Source organism: Poeciliopsis prolifica, unplaced genomic scaffold, assembly GCF_027474105.1.
Source record: "Poeciliopsis prolifica strain line A6 unplaced genomic scaffold, Auburn_PproV2 SCAFFOLD003, whole genome shotgun sequence".
Classification (NCBI taxonomy): domain Eukaryota; kingdom Metazoa; phylum Chordata; class Actinopteri; order Cyprinodontiformes; family Poeciliidae; genus Poeciliopsis; species Poeciliopsis prolifica.
The window spans coordinates 11,176,724-11,194,244 of record NW_026562378.1 but is presented as its reverse complement, the minus strand read 5'-3'; the positions used below and the strand labels follow the sequence as shown (position 1 = coordinate 11,194,244).

The window sequence follows — 17,521 nt, the reverse complement described above, 5'->3', positions numbered from 1 at the left end:
CTTCCTCGGGGCCGCGCACCACACTTTGGGAACCAAGAAAAGAGGAAAGGACCTTAAGAAGCCACGTCTTAAATTCGTATGTTACCTGTGACATACGAGGGTGTGCATGTGCCTCCATTCCTGCAGTAGTCCTTGCACTGATCAATCTCGCATCGATCGCCTCTGTAGTTCGGCTGGCAGCGACACTTTGGCTGCTTGTGGGCATTCAGGATGCAGCTCCCGCCATTCATGCACTGGATGTTGCAGGGACCACTGGGGGGAGCTGCAGACGACAAAAGCTCAAAGTCATGCGGAAGCACTCACAACGTCTTCTCCTCATGTGCCTCTCACCGCCCACGTACAGAGAGGAGACAGCGTGGGAGTGGGCAACTCCACGCAGGTGCCGTTGTCCAAGGTGCGCCCGTTGGGACACGTGCAGACCGGACCGCTGGGGCTGAGCAGACAGAGCCACTCGCATTTCTTCCTGTCACAGGGATTGTTCACTGGAAGAAAGAGAAGGACAGAGGGAGTGCTGAAATGCTATCAACAGAGATTACAATTCCTCTGAGAACCAGTAGAGGGAGTCATTGTGACCCTCAGGTTTAGAGAGGATGACTGTTGGTCTTTTCAACTGTTTCACAAACTTGAGTGAAATTTGATTTATGAAAAATCTAGCATTTCACTTTGTATGTGCAGAAATAAAACAATAATTTAGATGATTCACTAAACACCTGGAATGCTTTATCAGGACAACTAGAGGAAAGTCATAAATGGTTATTTAATGTCCAAGGCTGTCAGAGACAGAAAGACAAAGGTGTTTTGTTTTTCAGACATCTTTCAGACATCAAGCATTCTGATGGTTTCAGAGCTGAACATCAAAAGTGTGTGGAATTTCATTCCATTGCAGTTTCAGTAAAATGATTCAGTTTGTGGTCCTGCTGTCTTTTTCAAACTAACGAGTTTTATTTTGCGAGGCAAATGCTGCCACCAAAGCCAAATTATTTGTCCCAAACTGTGAAGTAGACTTTTTTATGCACTAGATGAGCAAATCTGGTCAACTGTTTTTTTCTTTCTTCTTATTTTAAATCTGAGAACGATTTTAGGAAAAGTCATAATCGAGACCTTGGTGGTTCTAGTGTTCAGTAAACATGAGTTGTTGCTGACTTTGAGCTTCTGGCTTGTTCTATTTCTTGCCTTCACTCACCATCAGGCTGCTTGTATCTGTGGTGCAGCACCAGATCCGTGGCGTGGTTCACGCCATTCGCTAGGTTCTCTACGGGTCCTCTCCCGAACTTGTTCACTCTGAACACAGAATTGTTCATGTAGGTGACGCCGTAGATGTGGTCCTCAAAGACGTCGATGCTGAACGGATGTCGGAGCTCTGCAGGAGAAACAAAGACGCAGGAGCTGAGTCCTGGACTGATAAAACATGTGTAAGGGGTCAAACTCAAGGCCTGAGGGCCAAATGTGGCCCACCATAGCTTTTCATGTGGCCCTAGAGACGACAGAGGGACACATGAATAGACCCTTCAAGATAAAAGTTGTGTTTCAAGATTATTTCATCAATCAAATCAAACTGGTTTTAATCCGTTTACTGCTACAGTACAATCAGTCCCTCCAGATTTTTGTTTCTGTTACACTGCGCTCTCAGGCTTACTTGGTGCCAGACTGTCTAGTCAGTGATCGACGGGGAGAGTTACCGTCATACGAAAGCATAGATATCGTAAAATTCCTTGGAAATATTTCTAAAGTTGTGATTTTCTTTGCAAAAGAAAAAAAAAAGTTGCGAAACAATTGTAAAATCCTGGAAGGATTGATCAGTGTGAAAACATGCTGAATGCAGAAAAGCGTTCTTATTATTATTAATATCTGATCAGTTTCTCCATGGGCACATTCTGCCACAAGCCAACCCATGAAGAGCATTCATGATCTTCATGCAGCATCTCTTGACAGCCACTCAACTGTTTTGAGCATTTATAGCCACCACCACGTCGCTGCCGTCCAGCCTCACGCTGCAGATCAGGGACAGTTTGGCATCGGCCCAGTACAGACGCTCATTGAAGTAGTCAACCGCCAAACCTGGAAAACAGCATGAGGAGGGTTTTAAGGTGACCTCGTTTATGTTTACCAGACGATCATGGAGAACTGTGTGACGGTGTTTCACCAGTTGGCCACTGGATGTTTTCTTCAACCAGCGTCTCTCTCATAGTTCCGTCCATCGCTGCTGTTTCTATCTTGGGATGGTTGCCCCAATCAGCCCAGTACATTTTCCTAAAGAGTAAGATGTAAAACATTCATCTATCATGTTAATCTCCCCCCAGATCACTGTTTAAATGTCTGCCACTGACCCTCTCTGGGGGTCAACCACAATAGCATGAGGTTCGTCGATCATGCCAGAGATCAGGGTCTTGTGGTGGCGTCCACCGCTCATCTGTGCCACTTCAATGACGTCTCTGCCAGAGTCGGTCCAGTACAAGTTCCCTGCCACCCAGTCCACAGCAATGCCTCGGGGCATCTTCAGCTCTGGAATCTAATCAGAATCAGCATGGATACATATTTTATATTAGCTTATCTGATTCTCTGGCGGGACTGCGTGCAACACGAGCGAGAACGAAACCACCGGCACCTCAAAGTTGATGACCCGGGAATCGGTCTGCCGTCTGTTTCGGTTGCTGTTTTGAGAGGAGGATGAGGACGGCAGGTCGAAGTAAGAAATGCGCCCTATGTGCCAGTTGGTCCAGTAAAGGCGATTAGTCTTCACATGCAGGTCCATGGCGTCGATGCGCACATTGGCGTCGCCCTGGTAGGTCAGCTCGTAGCGCCAGTTCGGCACAGAGGCGTCCAGGCTGCGGATCTCATTGTCGTCCCCGAGATAAAGCACATGTCCATGAGCTGGAAAGAATGAAAATGAACTTTAGAGAGCTGAGAGCTGTATTATCATACATAACATTTCTCCAATATTATCAAGTCCTGGTAAAAGCTAAACGTAAACTTTTAAGACTGTAATGAAATTTTTTCTTTCCTTGTTTGAGAAAGAAAAGAAAAATTAAAATTACGTATGTAACCACAGTTCACTCAGCACTGTCCAGTGGCGATCCGTAGAGCTAGTATTTTTATGATATTCTGATTTATTGAAATGCACTTGCATGTCTTACCATCAGCCTTGCAGGTGTTATTTATTTTGCTGAAATACTTGTGGCAGCTGCACTTGTAGGAGCCTTTCGTGTTGTTGCAGATGTGGGAACAAACTCCAAACTGCTTGCACTCGTTCTTATCTGTGAAACATCCGAAGGCCGTCACGCCTGCGTTAGCCAAAACCTAACGCGTCAAGGGAAACACCAAAGCAATTCTCAGACATCCTTACCTTGGCATCTGTTCTGTCCACTGGACTGGAAGCCGGGTTTGCAGGAGCAGAAGGAGACGGTGCCGTTGATCACACAGTGCGCTTCGTCTCCGTCTCCGCACATGGTCACGTTGCTGCGGCATTCGTTCAGCGTCGTGTCTGCTGCAAATGAAAGAGGCCGCATACAGTCAGCGCTGATGGTGTCTAGCAGTAGCCATCAAACAGTGAGGCTGCAGCGCACCTTTCTTATCACAGCTCATTTCGTCAGAGCCATAATCCTCACAGTCGTTGAAGTGGTTGCAGAGCAGATCGGTGCTGATGCAGCGACCATTGGAGCACTGGAACTGGTTCTTCTGGCAAACTGGCTTCAACGGATGTGTTGCTAGAAAGAAAATGGGCCCAAGTAAGTTTTCTCCAGCTCACAGGAATAAAAACCAAGATCAAAATAATTGATGAAGCTTCTGGTTTAAATGATTCCTTATTTATTTTGGTTTTATTTTAAGAATCCAATTTCTCTGATAACCTTTGAAAATGGTTCCTGATCAGTAGATGTTCAGATTTTCCTTAGCCGTTTTTTGGTTCCCAGCTGCTTTATTGACCTATTTGCTTCTGTGTACTTACACTAGATCATGAGTGCGTAATCTGTAGGGTGTGTGCAAAAGAAGTAGATAATTGGAGGGACAAGGCACAGGCCTAAAATACTATTTACAGCAGACCAACAGTATATTCCATTTTTATTTGTTTTTCGGACAGAAAGAGGTGGTGCCTGTGTGATCAATGGCACTGTGCCTGAATAATGGTGAAAATGGTCTGATATCGAGAGGAAACACGGATCAAGGAAAATTTTAAAGACAGGCAAAACTATTTAAATTAGGCATGAATCAAAACACATGCACAGTGAAATACATCTTTGTGCAGCAAACCCAGAGTTGACGCTTTTGTTATTGATGTAGCAGCATAGCAAGAATAAAATAAACTGAATAAACTCACGGCAGTTGAGCTCGTCACTGTTGTCCCCACAGTTGTTCACACCGTCACAGCGCTTCGACACGGGCACACACACCCGGTCATTATGGCAGCGGAACTGCCTCGTGGGTGGGCACAGGAATTTCTCTGATGGACCAACAGAGAGGAGGATTAGGAGAAGGACAATCGTAAACCAATCCCACAGACTGGAGGAAGACAAAAAGGCCAACAGGTGAATCACGGCAAATCTCACCGCACACTGCTGGGTTCTCATCTGAATTGTCTCCACAGTCGTCCTCACCATCACACATCCAGTTAAGAGGCTTACACAGCGTGTTGTTGCACTGGAATTCATCATGGAAGCAGTGTTTGTCCACTGAGACGCCGCAGCAAGAGAGAGGACATACAGTATTCATACCACTGGCATGACAAACCAATACTCTATTGTACTTTAACTGAAGGTACACAAAAAGCAAAAACTGCATGCTTGAGCTTGAAGACATTTTTACAGATTCTCAATTGGATTTGAGTCTGGACTTTGACTTGGCCATTCTAACACATGAATGTGCTTTGGTCTAATCTGTTCCGTTGTAGCTTGGGATAGATGTTTAGGGTTATTGTGCTGCTGGGAGTTGGACCTTCACTTCAGTCTACCGGTCTTATCAGCTCTTCTATCATTGAGGGAGAAAATGCACAGCCTCTCTGATTAAAGCTGTCCTCCTGACAATGTGTGTGAGCAGCCAACATTGTCTGTAGTTGACAGAAACTCCTTCAATATTCAGACCACAGATTTAGCAGCGCTCTGTGAAGAAATTATTTTGTTATGTACAATATAGCTATGCTTCAAGCATCTCCCCAACTTCTTCTCTGAACAGTTTCCAGGGTCTCTTGGTCTTCAGCATGCTGAATGTTTGCTAATTTTGATTTTGTTCCATTCTCTTCACAACTATGCACAGTTCTAAGATGAGATGAGATAAGATACATTCCGAATGAACCAGAAGAAGGTTTGTGGTTGTTACTCAGCGACGCGCTCACCAGGACTGTCACACTTCTCCTCATCACTGCCTTCTATGCAGTCGACATCAGAATCACAGCGCCAGCGGATGGGAATGCAGTGACCACTTTTGCACTGGAACTGATCACTGTCGCACCACATATCACAGCCATCCTGAAGCACAACCACAGTGTTACCATTTTTAGTTCTCTTCTATTGTGACAGATTTGAAAAAGTTGAAAGAGAAAAAATAAATAAATAAAAATAGAGTGATACCTCATCTGACCCGTCTGCACAGTCATGGTCCCCGTCGCACTTCCAGCGGCCGGCAATGCAGCGGCCATTCGTGCAGGCGAACTCGCTCTCTGAACACTTTCGAGGCACTGAGGGTGGAGAGAAAAGAGGCTTTAAACGGTGTGAAAGGATAATTAGGAGAGCACAAAGAGCAGAGGGAGTCAGTCAGGAAAGGCTTAAGGAGAGGATAACTAGAAATGTTCAGAACAGAATAGGAGCAAGGCCTAGTTACATAAAATAAGGTATTTTAATTGCATTATAGGGATGGTATCAGTGGGCGAATAAAGGAGAAGGATTACAGAAGAGATCACAAAAGCTGGAGGAGAAAAAAAAAGCAAGACCGGGAGTTTGAAGGTTGTGGTTGATCTGAAACAGCGACAGCACCTACCTCTGGCTCACAGCAACAGGCCAGTGTGAAATGCAAAACAGACATGAGATGATGTGAGATGTGCACAGAACTGACCAACTGACCAGAAATCAGTTGAGGAGCTACAGCAGACAGAAAGTGAAGAGCAACACATTTCTTACCGCCTCTGTTTTCTTCCAACAGCAAAGCCCATGCAGAGTTACAAACAAGCTGGTTTTCATTCACACAGTGAGCTGTGCATCTTTACAGGGTCATAAAAAGAACACAGGGAACCTACCGCACTTCTCCTCATCCGAGTTGTCCCCACAGTCGTTGTCGTAGTCGCACTGCCAGCGGCCGGGCACGCAGCGGTTGTTCTTGCAGCGGAACTGGTAAGGTTCGCACGTTCTCTCGTCTGTGCACAAATAGGAAGGGTCAGGCTCTGCAGAGCGACATCAAACTCTTCCTGCCTCCGGGGCAGAGCCTTTCCTCACCGCACTCGTCCTTGGGTTCGTCAGAGGCGTCGCTGCAGTCCGCCTCGGCGTCGCACTTCCAGAGCGCCGGGATGCAGCGGCCCGAGTCCTTGCAGCGGAACTCGTCCACGCCGCACGTCATCTGAGCTGCGATGCGGAGGAGAACGCAAGCACTTCAACAGACTCACATCAAAAAGCACGTATATTACCTCTGCTTTATTTTAAAGGCTCAGCTTACTGCAGTTGGCGGGCTCGTCAGATCCGTCCACGCAGTCGTTGTCCCGGTCACAGACCCAGACCCTCGGGATGCAGCGTTTACTCATGGCACACTGGAACTGGTTGGGAGCACATGTGACCTCCGCTACGACAGCAAGCCACACATTTTAATTAATATAGCAGTGCTACTTTAGAACAAACTGTTACTTAATAGGTTTACAAAGACATGGTTTTCTTTCATTTTGACACAAAATAACTGAGGATTTAAACTAATCTTGTTAACGGTAACTGTATCATCTTATGACTAGTAGAGATGTGCAATGCTGCATATTTTCACAAAAATTGTCATTTGAGAGAAAATGGAAACAACATTTAGAAACTACAATACCAAAACAAAACACGAGGAATCAAAAACTAAAATATTGATCTTTCCACACTATTACCAACTCAGTGCTGATAACTTGGTATTGATATCTATGTTTTGGATTGATCTGCCAACCTCTAATGACAGCATCTGAGCAAATTTTCCCCCTAAAAAGTTTCACAAGGTTGGAGAACTCAAAGAATCTTAGACGACTTCTCTTTCCACCATGTTCCTGAACCAATCATTTCCACATTTTGAATCAGGACTCCAATAAGTGACCATGAATATGTGAGGCCAAGTGATTCTTCAAAAGTATTGGTGGTAGAGCATATTCATGCTAGTTACATTGCATCCTGGAAGCTGATCTTGCAACTGCTGTTATAATTTACAATCATTTAATTGACATGGTAGTAAACTCAACAGTAATAAGCACATTTAGTCTCTTTTTAGGTCAGACTCTGAAAAGTTTAGGCATCACTGTTTTCCTTTCTGCTTCCCTTCACAGGTTTTCTGAAAGATTTAGCTCTAGTGGCTCAGATGGTAACTGAAAAATATAGATTTCTTTTGTTGCTTTGACCATATGTTTGGATCATTGTATTGCTGAAAGAACCAATCGTCACTCCTTTTTGTATCAATGTCAAAGGCCACCAGATTTAAATATAAAATGTTCTGATATTTCACTAAGTTCATGTCCCCTAACAAGGTCCTCGAATAATTCAAAGAGAAACAGGCCCACAGCCTCACAGATCTATATTTAGTGGTTGTCAGGAAGACTATGACATATTGTGGGACAATGCTGCAACAGTAACATAAACAGTGAAAACTGTAAAATCGCTGAAACTAATAAACATCACAGATGACTTACGGCAGTCCTTTTCATCCTCTCCATCCCCGCAGTTGTCCTGGCCGTTGCAGCGGAAGATTCCTGGAATGCAGCGGTTGGGGTGGGTACACTTGAACTGACTCGGCAGGCACACGTGAATGTCTGAGAAAGTGAAGCCCATGAGCAACGAAAGGTGTACGGGAAAAGAACAAATCAGTAACGATGCATGTGCGAGTGTTTCTACCGCAGTTGGCTTCGTCGGAGCTATCCTGACAGTCGTTGTCTCCGTCACAGATGTAGGCAGGGTTGATGCAGATGCCGGTGCCGCACTGGAACTGACCGGGTTTGCACTTAAACTCAGCTGTAAGGGAGACCGGGGACAGCACATCGTTATAATATTCTTAAAACATCAACAAGAAAATCAACAGGAATCGACCAGAGTCTGGCTAATCACTTACGGCAGTCTGCGGGCTCATCTGAGCGATCCCCACAATCATCCTCTGTGTCGCACTTCCACCAAAATGGAATGCACTTGTCATTTTTGCAGACAAACTAAAAGAATAGATGATACACATTATTTTTTATATTTTTCTTAAAGGGGAAAGCAAGCTGGTTAGTGACACCTCTGCACAAGCTCACCTGGCTCGCAGTGCAGTTGGACAGACAGTGTTTGCCATCTGCAGCCAGGTAAAAGTTGGTGGGGCATGCGCACTTGTAGCCCCCGCCAGGCGAGAGCAGACACAGGTTACTGCAGCCGCCGTTGTTTATCTGACACGGATGGCCGGCCACTGGCGAGAACGGAAGGGAACGTAAACGGCGAGGATGAAATCAGACAGAGACATCAAAGATTGGAAGCGGCGTGTACCATCAGGCTGACGGTATGGGTGGAATACGTGGATGTCCATCGGTCTGTGCAGGGTACTGATCAGCATCGTCTTGTTGGTCCCCTGTGTCTTATGAGCTCTGTTGATAGATTTTGTTTCCCAGTCTGTCCAGTAGATGTACTCCTCAAACAGAGTCATGGCAAAGATATGAGGAATATCCTGAGAGAGAACTACACACACACACGCGCAAACACACAGGACAAGTGAAACAAAGTAAAACATAATAAAAATCAAGCTAAACGTGTTTTTAATTATCTGTGATTTACCAGTGTGTCTGCTGGTTCCATCCATGCTGGCGAACGCGATGTAGTCCTCTCGAGCGTCCGCCCAGTAGATGCGGTCGTTGATGAAGTCCAGCGCTAAGCCGTTAGGCCAGGTGATTTTATCCTTGATGACGACACTACGGTTGGTGCCGTCCATCCCGATCCTCCCAATGTGAGGGTTGTCACCCCAGTCAGACCAGTACAAATACCTGTCAGGGACCAGTGAGAGTAATATTATTAATTATTCATGCTAAAGTATTTATCCTATTAAAACATATCATTTGATGCAAACAATCACTTTCATGTGTTTTATTGGGATTTCATGAGAACAAAAAAGTATTCAGGATAATGATATATTTAATGTTTCATGCAACAATTCAGCTTTGACTTTCCAATTCTATCATAATACATTCTTTAGTCTGAATCATTGTTGTGGGACTGGTTGAATTTTTAGGCCCATTGTCCTACTGGAAGATGAACCTCCTCTAACTATTTATTCCAGAATTTTCCAGCATTAATATGAACAGCTCTGGAAAAAATTAAGAGGCCATTTAAAATGATCAGTTTCTTTAGATTTTATATGTAAATGTTTGAGTAAAGTGAACATTATACGTGTACTCTATGAACTACTGACTACATGTCTCTGAAATTCCAAGCAACAATTTAGCATTTATGTGCAGAAAATGAGAAATGGTCAAAATAATGAAAAAGATGCCGCGCTTCCAGACCTCAAATAATGCAAAGCAAACAAATTCATATTCATTTAGAAAAAACAAAACTAAAGATTCAACTGAGGAAGAGATCAGAAATGCGAATAAGAAATTTTTTTTTACATTTTGCCTGGCGAAACAAAGGTTTTAGTATCTAACTTTTGCACTGTATGCCCTTGTATCCACTTTAAATAATATGGACATCACATTGGAGATGCAGGACTTGTTTGGCTATTGATCGCTCTCACCCGTAGCGAACGTCCACAGCGATGGCGCGTGGCTCCCTCAGGCCGCTATTGACCAGAACTGTCCGGTATGCTCCATTCAGCTTTGACACCTCTATAGTGTCCCGACCCTTATCACACCAGTACAGGTTTCCTCCGACCCAGTCCACCGCCAGACCGTCAGGATTGTTGAGCAACGTGCGGTGAAGAACCTGACAGAAGAAGAAGAAGCGATCTGTATGTAAAACGGATGGATCTAATTATTTCTAACATCCTCATCCTCTTGCCTGAGGATGTTAAGAAGGCTGGCAGCTTTAATTATCCTCTTATCGTTCAAAGCCAGGACGCTGCAACACTGACCTGAACGTTGCTGCCGTTGATGTGCATCCGTCGGATCATGCTGCCCTGCGTGTTGACATCTGTCCAATAAATCATCTGCTGCCGATAGTCGAAGTCCAGAGCCACCGCGTTGTTTAAGCCCTGACAGCAGCAGAGAAGTTGGATTAGTTTTACGACACGACAAACGCCTGCAGCATAATCTCCAAAATGACACCCTGCACAATCTACACCTGTTTGAGCAGAGTGTAGTTGGAGCCGTCCAAGTTGAGCTTCCTCAGGTAATAGCGGTTGGCAAAGATGAGGAACGGCTCCTCGTCTGCAAGGTGAGAGCCCACATGAGGGGATTTGTCTGAAACGCGTGACTGTTATTAAACTGTCGCTTTCTTACCAGAAACAGATTTGCATATCGTTGGGTTCTCCGGACTGAGCTGGAAGCCCTCCACACACAGGCAGTGGTAGCTGCCATGGGTGTTGATGCAGCGCTGGGTGCAGGGGTAAGAGGTCGTGCACTCGTCGATGTCCACACAGGTCTTCCTGTCGTCTTTGAGGCGGAAACCTGGGTGGCAGCGGCACTGTGAGGGAGCAAAGGAAGGAGCTGGTAAAGCAACAGCAAACATGGATACAAATGTTTCCTGTCAAACATTTAGAAGACTAAATACAATTCATAAATGTATTTACTATAAAATTAGAGCAGCTATTTATATAAGGAAGAGAGGAAGGAAGGGGTTTTGGAAAGAAGAAAGGAGAGAAGGAAGGAAAGACGAAAAAATTAGGAAGAAAGACGAAAGGAGGGAATGAAGAAAGTAAGGCAGGAGGGATGGAAGGATAGAAGGAAGAAAGGCAGGAAGGAAAGAGTGAAAGAATGAATGAAGGATGGAATGGAGAAAAGCAGGAAGGATACAAGGTAGGGAGGAAAGAAGGACCCAAAGAAAGAAGGATGAAAAGGAAGGAAGGCAGAAAGGAAAGAAAAAAGGAAGAATAAATGGCTTCAAGGAAGGAAGGACGGACCGACAAAAGGACAAATGAATGGATGTGAAGAGAGGAAGGATAAAAAAGTAAGGAAGAAAGAAAGGAAGCAAGAAAAGAAGAAACTTTTAGAAAATTGGGTAGATAGAGGAAACAGGACATCACACACAGTTGTCCAAACTCTTTCCAGCATCCTGTAAATATAAATCCAGTTCCAGGCTCCACTCTGCACACGTTTCGTTTCCTGCTCACCTTGAAGCCTTTCTTCAGGTCCTCACAGAGCTGCGAGCAGCCGCTCAGTTTACTGTTCAGACACTCATTGATGAAGCAGTTCAGCTCATCAGAGCCGTCGCCACAGTCGTCCTTATGGTCACAGAGAAGAGCCTCAGCGATGCACTTTCCATTACTGCAGGCGTACGCCGTGTCATTGCATTTCTTTTCTGTTCAGTGGAACAAAGAAATTAAATGAGAAATAAGCGGAGAGAAAACTTCACTCAGGCTGATGACATTTCAGAGATTGCTTCTGAGGTTATTTCTCGTCTATTGAGAAATCTCTCCAGCTGCCAGATATGATCAGACTTTTTCCTTTCAAATGAGCAGTTTTATATTCAACATTCAATGAAACATTTATTGTGGTTGTTTGTTGTTTATTGCTTTCTCTGCTTTAATGGTGTTTCTATTTTGCATTCAAATCATTTCCTGCTTTCCCCCCCAACTTTTCTGGTTTAATTAACCTTCCTAACCCAGGAAAATCTAATTTTTTGAATCATCATTTTTACTACATTGTCCTGCCCAAGACTGACAACAACTGTTGTAAATAAATGTCTGCATAAATCTGAATATACAACTAAAATAATAATAATAGTAAAAAAAACCCCTGATATTCCAGTTAATTGTTCTCATTTTCATGCAGTAATCTCAAGACTAATGTTACAAAAAAGGCACTAAAATCAAGCAAGTTTCCATTTCCTAAAGGAGAAATTCTAAATGATTTTGCACTGTCTCTTATTTTTTCCAGAGCCGTGTGGTGTGTTTGTGGTGATCTGACCTGGACTTGAGCAGCGAGGATTTTTCGGTGCTTCGTCTGAGTGGTCGTGGCAGTCAAACTCTCCATCGCACTCCCAGGACTTGTGGAGCAGACAGCTTCCGTTGGCGCAGCGGAAACTGTCGGGACCGCACGGCGGGTAGTCTGCGGTGACAAACGGCGAGTGTACTCAAATACAAATGGCAGGAGAAGGAGGAAGTGTTTGAATGATTGGCCCATTAGGTGGAAGAGGACCGCTTACTGCACTCGGGGGACTCATCGGAGCCGTCTCTGCAGTCTTTGTCGTGGTCACACACGAAGTGCTTGGGGATACACTCTCGGCTCTGGCACATGAACTCGTCCCCGCTGCATGTGTCGTTGAAGACTGAGACAGAAATCATTTGGTGAGAAAACAAGTGATTTATTTCCTCCTCAAACAGAGCTGAGGGTTTCAGCTCACCACATCCTGCTGTGACACTCTCGTCCACCCCATCGGGACAGTCTTTGTCGCCGTCGCATTTCCAGCGTTGAGGAATGCACACATTGGACCCCGGACATCGAAATGTCCCTGGACTGCAGCTTTTATTCTCTATAAAAAAATGTGACACCTCAGTCTCATGTCTTTTAGAGTATCATAAAAAAACATAAACATAAAAAAACACACCCAGGTGCGCCATCCTTCCATTTATTTACAGTGCAGATGTAATTCTACCCCTTGAATGCATCTATTACCCACATTTTCTCAAGGCGCAGCCACAGGCCTCAAAGTTCACTAAATGATCTTTAACTGACAGAACAACAAATCGTGTAAAACTGTGAAACAGGAAAAAAAATCTTCCCATGGCTTTTAAATGCCTTTCAAAAAAATGTGAAAAGTGTGATGGGTGTTTATAATCGACCCACCTTAATAAACATTTTTAAAGTTGATTCTTAGGTTCTTTGCAATCAGTCAGACAGGAACCACTCTATTGAACTTTGACTGGGCCATTCTAACACAGGAACATGGTTTGACCAACATCATTTGATTGTTTCATCATACTGTCTCTGCTGTGTTTCTTGTTCTTTGTTATAATTTTGTGGATTTTATTTAGGTGTATAAGAGTATTGGAGGCTGAACACAAATGCGTGCTGCCATTTTTATGTGTAAATCATTTCAACTCAATATGAATATTGCATGATACAAATGTATATTTTTTGATGCACTTACTGCAGTGAACGTCCTCGTCGCTGCCGTCACCGCAGTCGTCAGCCCCGTCACACACCCAGCGGCTGAAAATGCAGCGGTGGTTCTTACACTCAAACTGTGACGGTGAGCAGACCTTATCTGCAAAAACAAAGATAGGGGTATGAAAGAGGCATCACTCCTCCAGGAAAATAAGGATTTCAGCTCGTCTCAGGTCGTACCGCAGTTAATTTCGTCGGCACCGTTCTCGCAGTCATTTTCACCGTCGCACGTCCAGCTCATGGGGATGCAGCGGTTGCTCGGGCACGCAAAGAAGGGCAGGGGACACTTCGTCCTGCCGGCCCCTGATAGAGCAAAGTCAGAGATAAGCACTTTGGTATGAGAGGAAAAAGCTTTTTCACAAGAAAAACCTCAAACTGTTCTCTTTTTATTTTTCTGTTCCTTCTGGTGTAATCTAAGATGAATACTCGACATATCAGTCGATGAAGACTCAAAGCACCTGGGCAGTTCCTTTCATCCGAGAAGTCTCCACAGTCGTTGGCTCCGTCACATTGCCATGAGGGGGCGTAGCAGAGCGTGGTGAACTCACACTTCTGAAACATCACACTCTTCACTCCCAGATGGAAGTAAGAGGAACAGTCCGTGGGAGCTTCGCGAAGAAAAACAAACAAAAGCTGAAGCCTCCGAGCGACATGCTGAGTTTAGCACAAAATTATTACTGTTCTGTCCAAGAGGCTGGATCAACTTACGACAGCTCATCTCATCACTCGCGTCCTCACAGTCCACTTTCTGGTTACACTTGCTGGAGTTGGAGATGCAGCTTCCGTCTCTGCACTGGAACTGATCGGCTGAGCACAAGGTGGCTGGAGAAAGTGTTCAGGCAAATTACCATTCAAAACTGGAAAACTCAGCAGATTTTAGCCATTCCCAATTATTTAGCACTTTAGTTTTAAACCCTTTCACAATCTTTTATGGTAATTTTACTCCACTGTTCTCCCTGTTTTCTCAAAGTAGACTCACTATTGCAGAGGACTTCATCCGAATTGTCTCCACAGTCATCCTGCCCATTGCACCAGGAGCTGTGCCCCACACAGCGGCCATTTGTACACCGCTTGTGGCCCTTCTTGCACACGCGATTGGCTAAGGACCGCAGAGAAATGGGGTGAAATTTCTAATGTCAGAAAGAAAAATACATTATTGTACAGAGGAAAGATTATTCTCACCACAGTAGGACTGTTTCTCATCAGACTTGTCCTTGCAGTGAGCCATGCCATCACAAGTTAGAGTGTAGTTCGTGCAGTCTCCGTTTCCGCACTCAAACTCATCTACGCCTGTACAGGTGGAGTTGACGCCTGAGGCACAAACAGAGGAGGGCAAAAGTGAACGTTTTCAATTTAAACCTTATTAAAAACCAAAATTAACTCCAAAATATTGTGTTTTTTTGTTTGTTTGGCAAAACGTATTTCTTAAATTATTAATTGCAGGCTATTCCCTTAGATATGTGATCAGAGAGCAGAAGCAATAGATAGATTGGTGAAAACATCCTCATAATATAGAATCTAAGATTTAGAACGCATTAATTCTTGATTATGGATCCACATACGTTCACCCAGACTGTTTGTAATTAATCTGGATCTCGTCGTACCAGTGCAGGTGTTGTCTTCCAAAAGCTTTCGCTCGCCACGGCAGCCGCAGGTGACTCTTCCTTCAGAGCTCAGCAGACACAGGTCCTGACATCCTCCGTTATGGACTCGGCACAGAGAGAACTCACCTGTGCAAACAAGAGGATTGTGAGAAGTAAACAAAGCTGCACATGGTACCCAGAAATTAGTCCTTGCAACAACGGCAAGATAATTTATCATATAGTAATCATACCGGATCCCAAGTAAAGAAGCCCAGGATTTTCTCATGCTTGAATATCAAGCCCTCAGATCCAGATATCTATACTATTTAAAGGCTTACATGTTTCTCTGCAAGCAACGGTGTTGTCTCAAAATGTAGAGAACACCATATAATTTGCAAACACAATCTGAATTCATGCGCACAAATATTGACAAAAACCTAGATCAGCTTTTTCTGCACATGATGCCTTTTAAGTCAGGCTATTTGTGGAGAGCTGCAATAATGACAAAGTAATCACTCCACACATCATGCTGAGCACTGACTTACAGCTGTTTGTGTCGTTGGCCACGGCAACAATGCCCATGGGCTGCTGGGGGATGTCGGCACGCAACACCTTCATTTCACCCCCGGTGTATTTGTCGGCCCGAAGCACAGCCCTCCTGACCCAATCTGTCCAGAAGATGTAGTCTCCGTAAACAGCCAGGCCAAACGGATGGACCGGCTCATTCTTCAGCACCACCTGAGGTAGAAAGAACAGTTTATGACATCTGTTGATCAGGAAATCACAAGCACACATATGCTATTGTTACTATTAGAACAGCCACACAAAGGTCGGATACGTGATTACGTACGTATCTCCGACTGCCATCATACTCGCAGCGCTCAATCTTGTCAAGGGTGGCATCAGAGAAATAAAGCTTTTCAGCTCGGTGGTCGATGGCCAGCCCGTTGGGGGTCCTGATATCTGTGCCGATGATCACCAGGACGTTAGAACCAGCCAGCGTTGCACGCATGATGCTGGGAGATTGCTCATTCCAGTTGGTCCAAAACATCAGGCTGTCGGGAGAGATACCGCAACACAGACATGGTTAGTGTTAAGAACAAATGTGTGAAAGTTGAGAGCCAAACCAGCTCTGACCTCTGACACTCGTCAAGCACGAACGCCCTCGGGTGGTCGTCACCAGACATTGTGACCACGGTGTTCCGGTCAACGGCTCCCCAGCGGCTTTGGTCCACAGTGTGGCGGGTGATGGTTGACGTAGTGTAGCTGGTCCAGTACAACATATCCCAGCCTCTATGGTACGCCAAGCCCTCCACAGAGCCCACATCTGACACAGGAAGGAAAGCAAAGAAGCATGTCAGTCACAGGTTGTGTTCAAATGCCAAACGCAGTATCACAAAGTCACAACTCTGGACATGACAGCTTGCTGTAAAAGGGAGTAATATGTCATTCAGGTCTTTTATCCAACAACCACAATGCTAAAAGGACACAAGCTAACTTTTTATTACACTACATCATCAACGGATTTTCTGTTGCACAACTTTGAAATGAGCTAAAGGTTGTGACTTTTTCTGCCTGTAGGGAGGTAGAGTACACCAGAGGATAGAGGAACACAAAGTTCAGACTGAGAACAGCTGTGCTGCTAATGAGAAACAGCCACACAAGCACGCTTACAAGGTTTCATTAAGAGCAGGACTGCTTAAAAATAAAAATAAACTTATGTAATAGTTCCTTTCGTTACACGGTTCTTCAACAGACGGATGGACATATATGGACTACGCATATTTTACTATGCTCTCATCCATAGAACATTGTTAATAATGATAAAAGAGGTCTTTTGTCAGGACTGGATACAACCTCCCTAAATCTTTCCCACTTCTGGCCAAATATCCAGCGAGGCGCCTTGCCAGATGAGGCACATCTTCAGTCCAACACCAGACATGAATCACTGTTTCTGTTATGAAGGTTTCTAAGTGAAGCAATGCTGCTCTGACGTTGAGCAACTTGCCAAACAATGCTTTTTTTGCATTCATAAATCACTGCGCAGTAAAAAATCGATGTATGTATAATATATTCTTCCTTGTTCCTTCTCTCCTTAGAGCTGCTAATGAGCTGTAAATCTCCAAATTGTCCTTTTTACACAAACTCCTTGATCTTTTTGTTGACCTAAACTGTCTCAGCATGTATACATTTGCTGTTGCCAATCATACAGATGAGTCCCAGTTTTATAACTCCTAATGGTGGCTTTCCTGACACAGATTTTATGGCAGCTGCCTGCAGTAGGTGTGATAGCTGCTCAGTGTTTGCTTTCAGGCTGGAAGTCAATAATTACCCAGATTTTGCAGGCGAACGCCGTTCCACTGACTCCTCTTGTTTATTTATAGTATCTATGCATATTTTGTACATGCATGCACAAGGACTTCTAAACAAATCGTATCCTTTTTGATAAGAAACTAAAATAATGAAGCATGGGAAAAGGAAAAGAAAAGAAAACGCTGCTAGGCCT

General features: G+C 44.4%; 1 protein-coding gene across 4 annotated transcripts in view; it reads right to left on the bottom strand.

The window, feature by feature from the left end:
• The window catches only part of LOC129358510 (low-density lipoprotein receptor-related protein 1-like), a 99,065-nt gene that overhangs the window by 4,976 nt on the left and 76,568 nt on the right, over nucleotides 1-17,521 (bottom strand). For 2 of the 4 annotated variants that reach the window (XM_055027624.1, XM_055027626.1), the window contains exons 42-82: nucleotides 16,153-16,342; nucleotides 15,866-16,070; nucleotides 15,561-15,753; nucleotides 15,037-15,162; nucleotides 14,615-14,743; nucleotides 14,412-14,531; nucleotides 14,141-14,254; nucleotides 13,891-14,040; nucleotides 13,613-13,735; nucleotides 13,416-13,532; nucleotides 12,669-12,797; nucleotides 12,471-12,593; nucleotides 12,233-12,373; nucleotides 11,437-11,624; nucleotides 10,607-10,790; nucleotides 10,449-10,534; nucleotides 10,240-10,359; nucleotides 9,904-10,091; nucleotides 8,949-9,154; nucleotides 8,664-8,852; nucleotides 8,438-8,586; nucleotides 8,257-8,350; nucleotides 8,043-8,159; nucleotides 7,841-7,960; nucleotides 6,634-6,756; nucleotides 6,417-6,542; nucleotides 6,221-6,337; nucleotides 5,559-5,665; nucleotides 5,324-5,456; nucleotides 4,542-4,664; nucleotides 4,313-4,435; nucleotides 3,564-3,704; nucleotides 3,344-3,484; nucleotides 3,135-3,254; nucleotides 2,606-2,871; nucleotides 2,328-2,509; nucleotides 2,144-2,250; nucleotides 1,942-2,058; nucleotides 1,184-1,360; nucleotides 342-482; nucleotides 86-262 (exon numbers count right to left, since the gene is read on the bottom strand). In XM_055027624.1, the coding sequence (XP_054883599.1) occupies nucleotides 86-262; nucleotides 342-482; nucleotides 1,184-1,360; nucleotides 1,942-2,058; nucleotides 2,144-2,250; nucleotides 2,328-2,509; nucleotides 2,606-2,871; nucleotides 3,135-3,254; nucleotides 3,344-3,484; nucleotides 3,564-3,704; nucleotides 4,313-4,435; nucleotides 4,542-4,664; nucleotides 5,324-5,456; nucleotides 5,559-5,665; nucleotides 6,221-6,337; nucleotides 6,417-6,542; nucleotides 6,634-6,756; nucleotides 7,841-7,960; nucleotides 8,043-8,159; nucleotides 8,257-8,350; nucleotides 8,438-8,586; nucleotides 8,664-8,852; nucleotides 8,949-9,154; nucleotides 9,904-10,091; nucleotides 10,240-10,359; nucleotides 10,449-10,534; nucleotides 10,607-10,790; nucleotides 11,437-11,624; nucleotides 12,233-12,373; nucleotides 12,471-12,593; nucleotides 12,669-12,797; nucleotides 13,416-13,532; nucleotides 13,613-13,735; nucleotides 13,891-14,040; nucleotides 14,141-14,254; nucleotides 14,412-14,531; nucleotides 14,615-14,743; nucleotides 15,037-15,162; nucleotides 15,561-15,753; nucleotides 15,866-16,070; nucleotides 16,153-16,342 (5,922 nt within the window). The remainder of the gene's footprint in view (nucleotides 1-85; nucleotides 263-341; nucleotides 483-1,183; nucleotides 1,361-1,941; nucleotides 2,059-2,143; nucleotides 2,251-2,327; nucleotides 2,510-2,605; nucleotides 2,872-3,134; nucleotides 3,255-3,343; nucleotides 3,485-3,563; nucleotides 3,705-4,312; nucleotides 4,436-4,541; nucleotides 4,665-5,323; nucleotides 5,457-5,558; nucleotides 5,666-6,220; nucleotides 6,338-6,416; nucleotides 6,543-6,633; nucleotides 6,757-7,840; nucleotides 7,961-8,042; nucleotides 8,160-8,256; nucleotides 8,351-8,437; nucleotides 8,587-8,663; nucleotides 8,853-8,948; nucleotides 9,155-9,903; nucleotides 10,092-10,239; nucleotides 10,360-10,448; nucleotides 10,535-10,606; nucleotides 10,791-11,436; nucleotides 11,625-12,232; nucleotides 12,374-12,470; nucleotides 12,594-12,668; nucleotides 12,798-13,415; nucleotides 13,533-13,612; nucleotides 13,736-13,890; nucleotides 14,041-14,140; nucleotides 14,255-14,411; nucleotides 14,532-14,614; nucleotides 14,744-15,036; nucleotides 15,163-15,560; nucleotides 15,754-15,865; nucleotides 16,071-16,152; nucleotides 16,343-17,521) is intronic. The other 2 variants (XM_055027625.1, XM_055027627.1) reach the window with 1 other exon arrangement.